This window comes from Passer montanus, unplaced genomic scaffold (assembly GCF_014805655.1).
Source record: "Passer montanus isolate IOZ18808 unplaced genomic scaffold, ASM1480565v1 scaffold193, whole genome shotgun sequence".
NCBI classification, from domain to species: Eukaryota; Metazoa; Chordata; class Aves; order Passeriformes; family Passeridae; genus Passer; species Passer montanus.
In genome coordinates this window covers 319,737-334,898 of record NW_024366514.1, presented here as the reverse complement: position 1 = coordinate 334,898, position 15,162 = coordinate 319,737, and the positions used below count along the sequence as shown (strand labels likewise).

Here is a 15,162-nt window from a genome sequence, read left to right as displayed (position 1 = left end):
CTGATGTTTTCTACTCCACGCCAATTAAACCAACACAAAAAAATGCAACAAAATTAGTCTACAACACTTACATTTACCATTTCACTCCTCTAAGGAAAAGCTCTGCACTTCTGATGTAAGCCAGGATAAAGCCATTTCATCACAGCACAGGTTTTTATTAGCTGGTTCCCACCTGATGGGCACAGCAGCCCTCTCACAACAAAACCAGCAACAGAAAATCCTTACTGGAAGCTCAGAAACATGTTTACTTTATATACAAGAAAAACATATTTACAACAAGTAAACTATGTACAAAAAAAAAAACCCCAAGAGACATTTCCATGGTAATCACTGTATAAATTAACAAAATAAATAGGAGGGAAGCAGGTCCCATTCTTAAGGCACAAAACCTTCTTCCCAAGACTGTACAGGGATTCACTTGCTTCCCAATGCTTTTGACAGGATCGCAGGAATGGTGGGGAGACCCCTGAGGAACAACAGTTTGGTGGACAATGATATAGACATGCAGTCACTGCTGACAGTTGTAGAAAAACATCATTTTTCATACTTTCCTTTTTTTTTACAGTACACACATCTTAAGATACAAAATATGTCTTGTAAACAGTCTGTTTTATAAATCACATCGCTATTATGCACATTTTTAAATAACACTACAACAATGATTGAAGCTTTCCATACAATTTGGGTGCAGAAGCAGACATAGCACTGGCACTGAAGGCCTCAGCAGAGCTGGAGGCTCCCAGGTGCCAGGCCAGCACCTCCAGGCACCCAGTGGCACAGCTCCCCTTGGCCACTGTGCTGGCTCCTGCCAACATCCCACAAGGTACAAAAGAGAGGCTGTACCAGCCCTCCCGAGGCAGGGCACTGCAAACAGCCAAGCCTCCCCTCCAGTCTCCACTGCACACAATCTCACTTAGCCCCAGCCATCATTCCAAAATCTGCCATTAAATATCCAGGATGTTGCCAGAATGTGAGAGAATGGACTGAAGCCTCTTCCAAGCAGAAGAAACCCCATGCCCAGCTCACTGCAGCCACTGCCAGGGGTGAGGGGTGTGAACAGAAGGTGCCACATGGCTTTCACAGGAGTTGCATTTCTTCAGGGACTAAACACCTGTGTGATATGTGCAGTTCTAGCTTCTCCCAGGCTGGTGCTCCTGAGACTGCTGGACAGTCTCTTTTTGGCAAAGCAGCATTTTTTACTAACTGTCTTTCCTGAGTTTTTCTCCCACAAAAAATTATCAGATGTCAGAAGAAAAACTCAGAATAGGCCAGGAGTTCTACCTGGCTCCCTGCTTTGCAGATAGAGCTCACTGACGTTCAACACAAACTGTCTTCATCTCTTCACAAAAATCTCACCAACAAAAATCTGCACTGTTCCCAGTGAGACACACAGAACTACAACCCTTTGGGGTTTCCTAGATCTAAACCTTAATAAATATCCAAAGGCACTCAGGTTAAATGTGGATCCCATTTTCTAGGTCTTAGAAGAAGGAAGAACTCCCTTCCTGCCTCAGCTAAGTAAGGCAGGAATACAGTGGCTGTCAACCCATTGATATGCACGTGCACAAAAAGGATCTGAAGGCTTTGACACGCAGATCAGAAAAGCAAAAGAAATGAAGATGCATCTGTTCAGGCCTCATCACTCATGCAAATGGCTAGTGGCTATCAGATCTTGATAGATATGGCATGAACTAAGGAACACACCTGAATGTAAAAACTCTTTGGATTCTTCTGTTGCTCTGGGCAGGAAGAGCAGAGAGGAGCTGTTTCTATGAAAGCAAGAATTTAATCCCTCAAGAATTATGCAAGGCAAGAGCTTATTGTTTATGCATCTTTAACCATGAGGCTGCTGGGGAAAGTCCACAGAACAGCTCCTTCACTGCATATAGGAACAAACACAGATCTCACCTGTTCTCCAGAGTGATCACCTGCCTCACCCCCTGCTGCACTCTCCTGGGAAGGCACATGGATGTCCCAGCCACGCACAGTTCTGGGACAGACAGTGGGATGCACACACTGTGAGGTCACTGCACACCACCACTGGGGATGGCTGCATCCTGGGGCTCTCCTGAAGAGACTTCTCCTCATTTTCATCCAGATGCTGCTCTATGCCTCAACAAGCAAGTGGGACAATACACTATGCTTGCAATTCTTATCTGATTCTTCAGGAATTTAATATGGTTAGAGGGAGTCTGTACTGATAAATAATAAATACAGCTATGGAAGCAACTGCCAACATACACATAGAAGAAATACATTCAGGGCAAGGCTGGACATATTTCCTGCTCAGGCCCCACAGTATTTATACTGTGTTTCTAACTGGATCAAGCACTTTTACTCTTCTTTTACCTTCTCATGAGTTTTAACACAAACCCTGTCACTTGCCAGGCTGAGAGGAGACACATGGGTGAATGTGTCTGGTTAGAACAGACAGGCAGAGTCAGAATAACCCTTGGTGAAATACTAGGGAATCCAATGGAGTTTGCCCAGCTGAAACAAAATCAGCCCAGAGCCTTTATAAGCTGACAAATCTTTACTTGCTAACTTGACTGATTGTTATTAGACTAGAGAAGTGATATCAATTTGATAAAAATCCTTACAAGTAAAAAAATAATTATGTCCTCAGCAAATAATCTTTTATGCCACTGTGTATACAGGCTTTTCTGTCTGCAGCCATAGTCAGACAGGTGCCACTCTGTAATAATAAAAAAAAATTAAATACATACAGAGAAAATGACAGAGTAATTAATAATTTCTGCTGTCTCTCAAGTTTTACAGCACTGACTGTTGCCAAATTCCCTTTGCAGTGACAAACATGGTGATATAACTACGCATGCTGGTCCTGGGCTTTAACAGCCACCCAACTGAGGTCAGCCATCTAGAAACTCTGATTCAGAGGCACTAATTTTTCCATGCTCCACTGTTGCTGGTACCAAAAGCAATTTATCAACATATTCCAGTTTTCATTATAATGCTCATTTGCTTGGTAACAATCCTCCTCCTCTCAGTGCTCTTACAGGAGCCCCAGTGTTTGACAGCATAAGGAACTTTTTAGGAGTACAGCCCAGGAGAACTGAGCTACTCTAATCTTTTGTATCACCCTGGAGTGAAGGAGCAAGGCAGCAAGAAAGAGAAGCAAGGTGGAAAAGCTACTGAAACCTAGACAGGTGAAAAGATACAAGTACTAGACTTAAATTGCATATTTTGTGACAGAAATAGTTTTCTACACTGCAAGCTGAAGGAAACAGCTCTCGTGTTTGTGGCCACAGAAGTGGTACCAAACAGGTAGGGAGCTACACCTGGCCATTGCCAGTCATGCTGCTCCCTCCCCCAAGATGAAGCAAGCTGTCCTGTACCACCCTTCTTGTGCAGCACAAACAGCTCATTAGCTTTCCTCTCCCTTTTATCTGGTCTCCCAAAGATGAATTCAGAAGAAGGAATGTCAGAGCTGATCTCCTGTAACCATTTGGCTTTCCAGATTTTCTTTTCTTACTGCCAGGAATTTCTGAACAATTGTCTGTGATGACTAGCACCACATTTTTTGTGAAAACCTAAAGGTTGTACCATTGCCCCTGGCTGGTAGAGGAGAGCAGGCCCAGCAGAAGGTCCTGCCAGCTGGTGCAAACCCTGTCTGAAGCACATGCACTGTTTGTTGCAAAAGCATGAGTGAATGAGAATCACTTGATATTCATTGGAAGAGGTCTGCACTGGCTTTGAATTTCAGATGCAAATTACACACAACTACAGATGCATTAAAAAGGGAATAGTAAGATCAAAGGAGAGGTTTTGTCCCACTTAAATATGCTAAATACAGGTGTGACACATGGATGAGCAGGAAACTTTTGGGTCTGAAAAGACTGTCAGATGCTCCTGAATTAAGACTGGCCAATATATCTTTTGCCCTGAATGATTCTACTGTGATGAAGTTATCCAGTAAAGGTATCTGTGTTGCAGTTCTCAGGAGTCCTGCACTGTCCCTGGAACCAGAACTTCCCACGACACAGGACATGGCTCTTCAAACAGTGAGTGAGTTCTCTCCAGGAGGCTCTGCCAACCGCAGAGGAAGTGCCTCTCCAAAGGATGCAGCCATACCCCACAGGAAAAAAGTAGCACCATGCTTGGTTGATATGAGCTCTGAACAGCTAAAATTTGGCTGTTCAGCAGAGACAGTTGTGAGCACATCTGCTTTGTGAGGTGACTGCTGTGCAGTTAGGGAGAATGGTAGACACAGGCTGTGAAAACAGAGGCTAAGCCTCGCTGGCAGGAGTACTCCGGCTCAGCTCCTTGATCCCGTGCAGTATCCTCTTCATGTGACCCACTTTGGTCACACCCAGGTCCTGGAAGAAAAAAGAAAACCTTACACTAAGAGAAAGGCAGAAGGAAACTCCAGGTGGCCAAGCAGCTGTTACAAACTAGTCAGCCAGTTACAAAGAGAGGAGGAAACCAACCAGAAAAAATCCAAACCTAAGTGTTATATACGGAACCTCAAACCACATGTCAAAAAGCTACTAAGGAATGCAGAGTGGGCACAGAGCAATGCACAGAAACAACTGCAGACTGTTAGCCAGAAACACAAATTGTTTTGGCTGTCAAAGGCTGTGAGAACAGAAAGAGCACACAGATGTCAAGGACCAATCTAGAAGCCAAAACATGCAAGAGGAACTAACCAGTCACATCTGATAGCTGGGTACCATGCAACAAACACAGGCTGTAGGTGGATGACATGCACAGGGGTCAGTTACACAGGTTACAGCAAACCCCACCATGGGAAGATGGTAAAAATTATAAATAAAGGTTCAAGGGGCATCGAACAAATGCCACTACTTCAAAAAAACTTGTGTTTTCCTGCTCTATGCAAGTCACCAGAATGATGACACAAGTCTCTTGCACATGCAAAGAGCCACCACTTTCAATTTCTCTCAGTAGAAACAACGTCTCCTGGTGAGGAGACAAAAAGTTGTGCAATGTGACTACTAAGCCCTCTTAAAAAAGATTCTCTCCATCCATAAGCCTCATCAAAGTGCACAATCATTTTTTCTTGTAACAAAGAAGCGTGATGATCCATTTGTCCAGTCACTGCACAGTAAGAACCAAATGTTCCCAATTACAGCACCTTCTGCAAAGATGGTACAGTAGCTGAGAAAAACTTCCATTATTTAAGTCAGAGACTCTCTAGCACACTATTGGCAATCTGTGTGCTGGACTGCATCACATCTCCAGGAAGCTGTGGCAGAACGGAACAGCTGGTCCCTCAACCAGCTCTTCTACCTCCCTGCTCTTAAAAACCAGGTGACCCAAAACGGTGAGAAAATAAAAACGAGGCTGTAGTGAACCTGTTCATCTTGCCAAGGCACCTGGAATGAACAGCGGGCAGCCCACTTCCAAGCACATTCAGCACAGGAGGTCATGCAGATGCAGCTGGCTATTTCTCATGAGCCGACCGTGAAAGTACCTTGAGGTCCCTCCGTTCAAGGTGCAGGAGCTCAGAGCCCCGGACGTCATGGCGGATGAAGATATCCTTATACTCACAAAGACTGAGGTGCTCAAGCCACGCCGCAACCTCCTCCGTTCCCCAGAGGTGAACTGTTAGAGATGGAAAAGCAGGAGTGCATTGAGTACCCAGAACCCCAGGAGACAGGGAGAGATGAGGACACCACAGCACTCAGCGCCAGAGGAGGAGGGTAAGCAGGAACACAGCCTCTAAGGGGAGGGCAGCACAACCTTCAATCTCAAATGAAGGAGGAAGGGCAAAAAAAGGTAAGAGAAGTTCTCTTAAGAAGAGCCTGCTGCAGTACAGCCAGGAGGAAGTGCATATTTGTTTTGACGAGATGGCATATTTTTGACAGGGATAACTTTTTTCAAGTTTACTCCCATGTTTAAGAAGAGTAAATACATTGTGTAAATTCTGTGTACAGAACAACAGATTCATAAAATATATGATGGAGAATCACAGCACTTATTTGCACATTGTTATATACAACTAATTGCATTCAGGAAACAAAATGGCAACCTCTCTCTCCCTTGTCTGAGGGAGAGACAAAGAGTTTAGACTTCCACCTTCTTGCAGTCTCTAAATAAGAGAATAATAAATTTCCAAGTTTTGGGAGGCAGTGAATGAACACCAGCCTGTCAGACAGGAGACTGTACCCACAACTCCATGGCAGAGGACAGGACCCAAGAGCCAACAGAACAGGTCATACTTCTCAATTTTGGAAGAAAGCCTTCATAAGGAGAGCATAAACCACAAATCAACTAGACCAATTTAGAGAGAAAATGTCTTGAATGGCAATTTGTTGATTCATGGCAAGTTTTTATCTACTGACCAATAGGATTAAAGGTCAGGGAACACCTGTGGTGATGCTGATTCCCAGCCAATTACACATGAAACTTGATTAAAGCCTGAAGTTGAATCAATGAGAAAAATATCATTTACTGTATCACAGAGAATAAGCAGTGAAAAGACTGGAGTTACGCGGACTTGGGCCCCACAGTCATTCTTATACTTAAAATGCCAAAATCCTCAAATTCACTTCCCTAAGCACCCTCTGAAATATCCACGAAAATCTGTACAGTGTAGGGAAGAATTCTTCAGAGGGTACCTCCTGTTCCTGCTCAGGAATGTTGGCATGGTACAGGGGGACCATGACTCAGAAGGGAGCAATAAGCTATTTGCCACGTGAAAAGATTGACTAGACCTGCAAGAAGAGGCAGACGCAGGTGAAACAGGAGAGGATGTGTGAGGAAACAGACTGAGAACAGGTAGTGGTGTGACCATACTGATGTGACAAAAAGACACAATGAATGAGCAGACTGGGTACCCGGCAATCCCATGCTACTGAGAGTCTCCTTATTTTTGTTGTTCTTCTCCTTTTTAAACTTGGTCACCAGGCGGAATTTGCCACTGCGGCTGCGTTTAGAATAATCCAGCATCTGGTTCTGCAGGAACAGAAAAGCAAAATCAAGCACATATAAACTGATTGTAATGGACTAAGAGCAACAAGCACTGTCAAGCTCAGCTCCTTGATCTTGAAAAGAAAGGGGAAAAAAAATCCTAAACTCATTTTGATCAAGACAGAAAAGGAAGCAGAGAAAGTTGATCCCATGTTAGGCAAGGGACCTTGGCAGAAAATTACTTTCTTTAGTCCTAGGGAGTCAAGTTTCTTTCTTAATAATTTTTTCTCACATCAGTCATATAACAGGAAGTCAAACACACAGAGCCAACTAGGGAAAAAGAGAACAGCTAGGGAAAAATAGCCTTGGTCCTTCTCACCTCTTCATCACAGGGCTCCATAAGCTGCCACAGCCAAGGGATGTCTGCCAGTTTCCTCAGCTGGAGGTCCATGTCTGCCAGGGCTGCCTGGAGCTGCTCCTTCTGTGGAGGATCTAATTGCTGGATCAGGAATAGAAGAAAGGCAGAGTTAAAAGCCTCATGGTAAAACACACAGCCAGACCCTTGCCTTGAAATTCGTAGCTAACAAAGCAGTTCCTTTGAAAGGAAGTGCAGAACAGATACTCTGCCAAGACCAAGTTAACAATTCTTATATTTTCTGAGCTCTAAGCTTCACAGCACACCCGTGTAGCAAAATTTTCTGTAGCAAATGATTCCTGGATGATAACATCTAAACTGACCTAGAGAGTCCAAGACCAGCAAAATGCTAGGCCAAGGCAATAGGAGGAGAGAAAGTGAGGCTGCTTTTCCCTCCTGCTTTGTGTTCCTTACCAGTGCCATCTTGCCTGCCAGCAGCAGCTCTGTCTCATTGTGCAGGGCTTTGACATTATTCACCATCTCTACAACAAGGCTGCAGTTCAGACCCTGCAGGGAAGCAATTAATGTACAAGTTAAGCTTAGAAGTGCACAGGTGTGAGCAGTCAAAAGGAAGAAGTCTTAGACTAGCAAGCCTACTTTTGGTCAGCTAGAATGGAAAACCATGAGCTCTGGAGCAAGGACAAAATGGGAGATGCCAAGTGAGTGCAGTACCTCTGTAGACTTGGATTTAGCGTAGACTTTGTCCATAGACTTGGAGCTGGCATTGACAGCATGGGCAAGCTCCTGTTCCATGTCCTGATAGGATTGAGCTATTTCCCGAATGCTAAAGAGAGAATTACAGATTGCATCAGCATATCAGATTGCAAATGTTCAAATCAGGAGATCTCTCCTGACTGGATATCCCATTTAAACACCCATCCAAGTGATGAGCTGAGATCATGGCAGGGGCACAGCTTCTGGCAAAGCAGCACAGTTCTCCTGCCACACTGAGCATGCACAGGCAAGGAAATGCAGCTCTCTCACAGGCACAACATGTTCAGTTCTGCACACAAACTTGGATCAGTTTGAAATACAACCCAGACATTTTAGTATGACCAGAGTGATGTGAAAGGCAGCTGCACTTACAGCAACCTTCTCTAATGACTCTGGGAACTTTCTCTCAGAAGCCCAACAGAATGCCTGACTAAAGGATGAGCAGGTAAGCATACATTCTGGGCACTGTACAAAAATTTCTGCTAGGCGTCAGGGTTACAACAACCCAGGCTGTCATCTGAGCTTCTTGAGAGGCTTTTGTTTCTTTTCTGAAAAAACTACTTTATATTCAAAGGCAACAGGTTCTTTCAGGATTAAAGGATCCATGTTTGCTCATGAAAGTAACATATTTTGTTCAAAATGGCCTAAGAAAGCTTATTCAGCTTTAGTCCTTGTTTAGCTGGGACACTGAACAATAAATGATGCTACTCTCAGTGACATGGACCAGCAATGTAGCAGGTAAAATTGAACAGGAACACCTCCAGAAACAGGAAGCAGGACAAGAATTTTAGGCACTAAAGGAGGCTCTATTCACCAAAAGCAAGTTGAGTCACCTGTGGATCAGAGCACCTGCAGCTTGACCAAACTGGATGATCTGGGTGGATTCTTCTTCAGACATGATCTCTGGTTGCAGAGAGAAAGAGGAGGGTCGTGACAACTCACACTTCTGTTTGTCCTCCCAAGACTTCAGGGTGCTCTCAAATGCCTAAAAACACAGCAAGCGAATGATAAGGTACCTTGTAAAACTCCTATAAAAACTCAGTTAATGTGCCTATGCCTGTAAATCATATAGATCTGGTACAGACACTTTCCACTGCAGGGCCCAGCAGTTAAGTTGCTTATAACTTTGCTAAATAGCTGGCTGGGATAAAGTTTTCCATACTACATGCTTGCCCGGCTGAATTTCTGCTTAAGCATAGTTTTAGTCAAAATTACTGGGCAGTTCTGAGGGCCAGACTAAAGAAAATCCAACAATTCCCTACTGGTAGCAGCCTTTTCTTTGAGCAGCTGTATCACCCTTACACCTCAGTATTACTGTGACACTTCAGAGCATGAAATTAAAAATGTTCAAGGCTCCTCCTTCTCTGGAAGTAAATTTGGCTTCCCTAGGAACTGGTGGGCCAAGCATTTGAACTCAGAGCTAGGACCTGACACATTTGAAACCTTACTGATATTCCTGGGGACAGCAGGTAGTGGTGTGGGAAGAAGCAAAACAGATCCAGTGTAGAAGGATTGATATTGAATAAGGTGAGAATTAAAATTAAGGAGCCCTGCTGGTAAAGCACTCCCTTCCCCTACTGCCCCTGATACTGGAAAACCAGGCTCTGTCAGCTCAGTGCAAGCTACCTGCTGATCTCACTCTTGCTGATGACTCTTTAGTGGTCCAGATGAGGCCAAACAAATAAGGGAATTTGAGTTTTTCCATCTTCAGTTCAGGAAACTATATATCCCAAATCACATTTGAAAAATGTTACCAATGGTACAGGGTCATATGCATGAAGTCCACTTCAACTAAATAGGACAGGTTTGCTCTGTGAAAGAAGGGGCATGCAAGACCTTTTAAAGGTCTTTAAAAGGACAGCAGGAAAAACAAGGATAAATTGAGAAAAATTGAGTGTGCAACTGCAAAACTGGAACCTCTTCCTCAATGGCAATCCCATGACTGCAAGAGCAAGTTTGTAGGCAATTAGGAAGGCCCAACTCATAGCACACTCACAAGGGACTACCTTGTCCTCTCTATCTCTTGAGCTTCATGTCACCTTTCCCACCATGCCCACACATAGGTTGCCTCTCCTTTTTTCCCTCCCTTTACCTTTACAGCAGCAATCCTGTTCTCTCTTGCTCTCTGTGCTATCTCCTTCAGTCACTCTCCCTCCAAGTGTCAGTGTGATGCTGCAGAGGCTCTCTCACCCTTCACAAAAGACTGTGTGCACTATTCCTGTCTCCTCTCCACAACATTCACATCAGAGCTGACAGGACACTCTTTGAACTCAAAAGAGGACAGATTCAGCAAGATACAAAGAAGGATTTTATACGATGAGGGGGATGAAATACTGGCACAGGTTGCCCGGAGAAGTGGTGGATGTCCCATCTCTGGCAACATTTAGACCACAGGCTGGATGGGGCTTTAAGCAACCTGGTCTAGTGGAAGGTGTCCCTCCCCAAGGCAGGGGCCTGGACTAGATGACCTTTAAAGTCTCTTCCAAACCAAACCATTCTGTGGTTCTATGGTCAACACCCACTGCTCTCCCAGTTAAGAGGTCTCTGGCGCCCTGTCCTACCATGACAGGGGCTTTGTATGCCCACCTTTGCTTTCCTCTCATACTATCATCTTTGTAACACCCTTGCCAGGCAATGTGCCTCAGGCCTGTATCAGGCTGCTTTCCCTTTTTCCCTTTGTTGTACTCCTCCTTCTTGTGATTCAGCAGGTGAGTCCCTTTGCAGAGGACTTTGATTTGCTCTGGAAGCTGGGTAAAGGGGTGTTATGCTGGAAAGTATGAAGAGCTGCTCTCAACTGAACTGTTTATGCATGGACAGTCAAAGGGTTGGGAGGACTCAAAATCTGTCTGGGCCACAGCAGAGTCTTTATCCTTTCCTTTGTCTGACCACTGCTCAATCATACAGCAAAAGAGCAAGGAGGCTTCCTTATCTGCTGGTACTCATCAGATATATTTGAAAATTAGGAGATGAGACCGACACACACTTCTGAACAAGACATAAGACAGTGTTTTACATGGTCAATGAAGCCAGATACTGAACAATAATGACAAATTAAAACATTGACCGTCTGAATCTAGACAATCCACAGCACATGGCACGGCAGGCATCCTGTGGAAAAAACAGCATGCAAGCATGTTAAGAAACACTGTTACAAGACACCTAGAAAAGGAAGTAAAATAAGCTTGTATAAACAACCTTATTTTATGCCATTTCCCAAGTAGTGAATGCAAGTTTAATCACATTCTTTCCCAAAAGGTTTACGGTGTGTAATAAAATATTATTCTTGCATTCACAAAGATAATGTGCAGGTGTGGCCCTTTCCATGTTCTCCACAAATATGTGACATCGAAACACATGTGTACTGCACAGGCAGTTCAGGATGCTCTTACCCTGTCTCGGGTGAGGGTCTGTGCCCTGTTCTTATGAACAATCCAAATGTAACCTGGAGGCTGGATCCAGGCTTCTCCATCCACTTGCACGGGAACTCCCTCTTCTCCAAGGATTGCTATCTTTACTGTCCGGCACTGCAAGGAGTGACTGGGTCAGAAAAGCTCTAAAATGCTGATTTTCCAAAAGCATAAGCCATTCTGTGTCATTCCAAAGCCCCTCCCCAGGTGCTTAGCTTTGGTGCTACTTGAGGCACACATGTCTAGGCAGCAGGACACACCTCACCCTTGAGCAGCAGGGAACACCTGCTTTTCTTTGGACTAATCTGTAGTTGAGTTGTTGGTCTAACTCCCACTAAAATGAATGCTAGCAAACAATTCCATACTCAAATTGTCCCTGAGCATGTCCATTTCCACCTCTGGTGGATGCTCTTTCCATGGACCAGAGAGAGCAGAAAGAAGGGGTTTACAAAGAGAGGGGGCAGGCAGGAAGAGCTCACAAAAGCAGCTGATACCTGTGCAATCCGGTGATGCTGTAGGTTTATCACACGTGACACTGCCATCTGCATGCTACCAAACACAGCTACCACCTCCAAAATCTTGTCATCGAAGGAAGGGGCTGTAAATGTCTGCCACATACAAGGGAAAGAGAATCTGGCTGAGGCACAGCTCTCAAAGACGTTTCCTTTACCCCCTATTGGTGCTGACTTGGGGGTTGGCTTTTAATTGTGCTCTTTAATCTGTATAAAATTAACAACAAGGCTAGAAGGTGAAGATCTGGAATGAGCTAGGAGTGAGAAAACGGAGGCTTCCAATGGCTAAAGTACAATTCAGACATGAAGGCTGTAGGTCACAAGGCATTAATTATTCTTTTGAGAGTAGGCACTCCAAAAAATATAAAAAAAAACATTTCTGAGTGAATCTAGCTGGCTTTGCTGTCAAGGGGCTTTACTTCTCTGTGGGGACAAGGTCAACCTAAAGAACTTCCTGCAAGTCCAAATGCTCTGGTGATGTTTCTTCTGAATCCTTACAGACTACTTGGGTATGAAAGCTGCTCAAGGCTGGATTTCAGTATCTCAGCCACATCCAACAGAAAGTGCATGCAGACAGGTCCCCTGCCCTCTTCTTCCAAGCACTATTTTCAGAGGCTGTGACCTCAAAAGTAACAGTAAGTAGAAACATTTCCTGTATGGTCTTAAGAGAATACTCACATCATCCTCCTTAGTTCCCCCCCAGAAGTTGGTGCCTCCTGCATAGCTGGGAATGTTGAGTACAGCAATGCCCTGGAGACTGGGCAGAGGAATTGGCCTCCCATCGCACTGCACAGAAATGAAGGCAACACTACTCAGCCCAGCAGGAGAGAAACCCTCCTGCCAGAGCACATGCTCTGTGAACAGAAAACAGCCAGCACCATCTTAGTAATACATTAATTTGGGTTTCTTCCTGTTCATTCTTGGCCTAGAAGAGTAGAAGGTATCCACTCAAGCCTCATGAGCCACACATCTTCTGGCAGAGATGGATTTTAGAGAGATACTTCTGGTTCTTTTCCTCTAACAGAAACAGGGCACACCTGAGAGGTTTGGCAAAGCCTCTTGATTTATTTCTCAAGAAAGTGGAATAAAACTCCTGAAACAGCCATGTGATGAGAGTCTTCTCCTGCAAGTTACCTGTTTATGCTGTACATGACCTATACAAAAATATTTATTTTCCAGTTGGATACACATTATAGCACAGTTAAATTCAGAGCTTTCCACTGCACTCACCATCTAAAATGTTCATATGAGATACCACATGGAACATAACAATCTTACCCATGCTGAACACTGCACTGGGAACAGCAAATACTTTCCAGGATGATACTTCTTCCCTTATGGGCTTAGAATACAAGTTATAGTCCAGAACCAGGAAAAGCCACTTTTAGTTACTTCAGGGTGACACATAGCCATTGTTTCAGGCAGGCAAATATCACCAAGCCAAATCACCAGGCCAAAAATCACAGTGCCTGAAGGAGATGGAATTAGGCATCCCAATCTCAAGAACAGAAGAACATGCTAATTCCTCACCTCCAGCAAGACCTTCTGCTCCAGGTTTTTATATGTTCTGTGCAGCAGCTCCTTGGTCCCCAATACTCCATACCACATCATGTTCTTAGTACGACTTCTAAGGGGGCAAACAAAATGAGAAGAAGTCAGCACAGACATTTACCCTTTCACTAAGAAGGAATAAAACCTTCACACTGAAATGGTACCTGCTACATCCTAAACCACAAAGGTGCTCTGCTTGCAAAAGGATCAATTGCTCCAAGTGGTCACTGCTAGGAAACTACTTCCCTTTAAATAAATGTCAGGTAGGAATGAAGCATGAGTAACAGACACTACCAGAAACATACACAGACTGCCCTGGCACAGAACTTGTCCATCTCACACACCAGGACATCAACAGTGCTTGGCTGTATTAGCTCATATACAGCAAATATATCCAATCCCAGGCTACACAAAGCATCTGTTGCTCAGACAGGTATTCAAAAGGCCAAACCTGTGGTTTGTATTGAGTCAGTATCAATGTCAAAACCAGCCTCTGCTGCATTTAGAATTGAGATGTGCTTCTCTCATAGCTAAATAGCAAGCCCAGAAGAAAAATCTGTCAGATGACATAAACAGAACCAATGCTGCACCAATGTAGCAGTTAAAATACCTCATAGCATAACAAATCAGTAATTTATCTCTTCTATTATGATTTTAAGCCTTGAAGGAGCATTATATAGACAATACACCTATTCAGCACAGTGTACATAATCAGCTTCAAAACCACACAGAAGCATGAAGTGGTTCAGTCACTTCTGGCATCAATCCAAAGGTTTGATCTAAACTCACCTGCATTTCTCTGGGTGCTCATCACGCTTGTTGTTGAAGTCCAAAGAAATCTTAGCATCCAGTCCAATTCCAAAGTAATTATTCATGACACACTTCTCAGTGTAACATTCACTGCCAAACAGAAGAACAAAACTTCCACTCATAAGTCTCGGCACCATTTGGTGTGTATCTCACACAGAATCATTCAGATTGGAAATGACCACCAGGCCCAGCTGTGTCAGATGTGTGTAACTCCATAAGCTGATCCTTAAGCTCTAAAATCCAGCATATGGATCCATTTATGTAACTCCAGGCTACCGGAGTCCATTACTTTGGTCCACGGACAAATCCCCCTCTCTGCTGAGGTCCATTTGCAAACAGCCACTCCCTCCCTTCCAGCTCCTGAGCATACTCACAGATTTTCAGGCTCAGAGTTAAAGGGATCAGCATGGATCAACAATCGGCTGATGACAGAGCTTCCAGGCAAAGAACCTGACATGCCAGCACGGATATCTGTAGGAAAATTGACCACGGAGAAGAGCATGACTAATAGTAAGCAGAAAACCAGTAACTTCAATCTCAAAGACAAGATCACAAGAGTTGATACATTTTTCCCTGTCATTCATGAAGAAATCAAACAGCATTAGTGCTTTCTTTCACTGCAGAGGTTAGCTCTTTTGACAAGGAGAAGGGTTTCTAGGGCTGCCTGGAGGATTTCTGACTGACAGTGTACTAGCAGCACAGTTGTACAGAAACATGGAGAAGAGAAACAGGAGTTCTCTCTGCAGCAGCTTTTTTGTTCCAGGATGAGACAAGCAATATCCATGATACAGTGAACAGAGAGAAAGGAGCAGGACTGAAGCTATGATCCAAGTTGTTCAAGAATTACTGTCTCCTGCTTCTT

General features: G+C 44.1%; 1 protein-coding gene across 11 annotated transcripts in view; it reads right to left on the bottom strand.

Annotated features, from left to right (window-relative positions):
* Positions 1 to 116: 116 nt before the first annotated feature.
* DGKD (diacylglycerol kinase delta) overlaps positions 117 to 15,162 on the bottom strand; it is a 59,602-nt gene continuing 44,556 nt past the window's right edge. For 10 of the 11 annotated variants that reach the window (XM_039706504.1, XM_039706513.1, XM_039706503.1 and 7 more), the window contains 13 exons: positions 14,675 to 14,771; positions 14,280 to 14,390; positions 13,470 to 13,566; positions 12,618 to 12,725; positions 11,922 to 12,035; positions 11,410 to 11,544; positions 8,854 to 9,005; positions 7,979 to 8,090; positions 7,721 to 7,813; positions 7,271 to 7,390; positions 6,819 to 6,936; positions 5,453 to 5,583; positions 117 to 4,337 (listed from right to left, as the gene is read on the bottom strand). In XM_039706504.1, coding sequence (XP_039562438.1) covers positions 4,248 to 4,337; positions 5,453 to 5,583; positions 6,819 to 6,936; positions 7,271 to 7,390; positions 7,721 to 7,813; positions 7,979 to 8,090; positions 8,854 to 9,005; positions 11,410 to 11,544; positions 11,922 to 12,035; positions 12,618 to 12,725; positions 13,470 to 13,566; positions 14,280 to 14,390; positions 14,675 to 14,771 — 1,478 coding nt within the window. In that variant the 3' untranslated portion in view covers positions 117 to 4,247. The remainder of the gene's footprint in view (positions 4,338 to 5,452; positions 5,584 to 6,818; positions 6,937 to 7,270; positions 7,391 to 7,720; positions 7,814 to 7,978; positions 8,091 to 8,853; positions 9,006 to 11,409; positions 11,545 to 11,921; positions 12,036 to 12,617; positions 12,726 to 13,469; positions 13,567 to 14,279; positions 14,391 to 14,674; positions 14,772 to 15,162) is intronic. The other variant, XM_039706505.1, reaches the window with a different exon arrangement.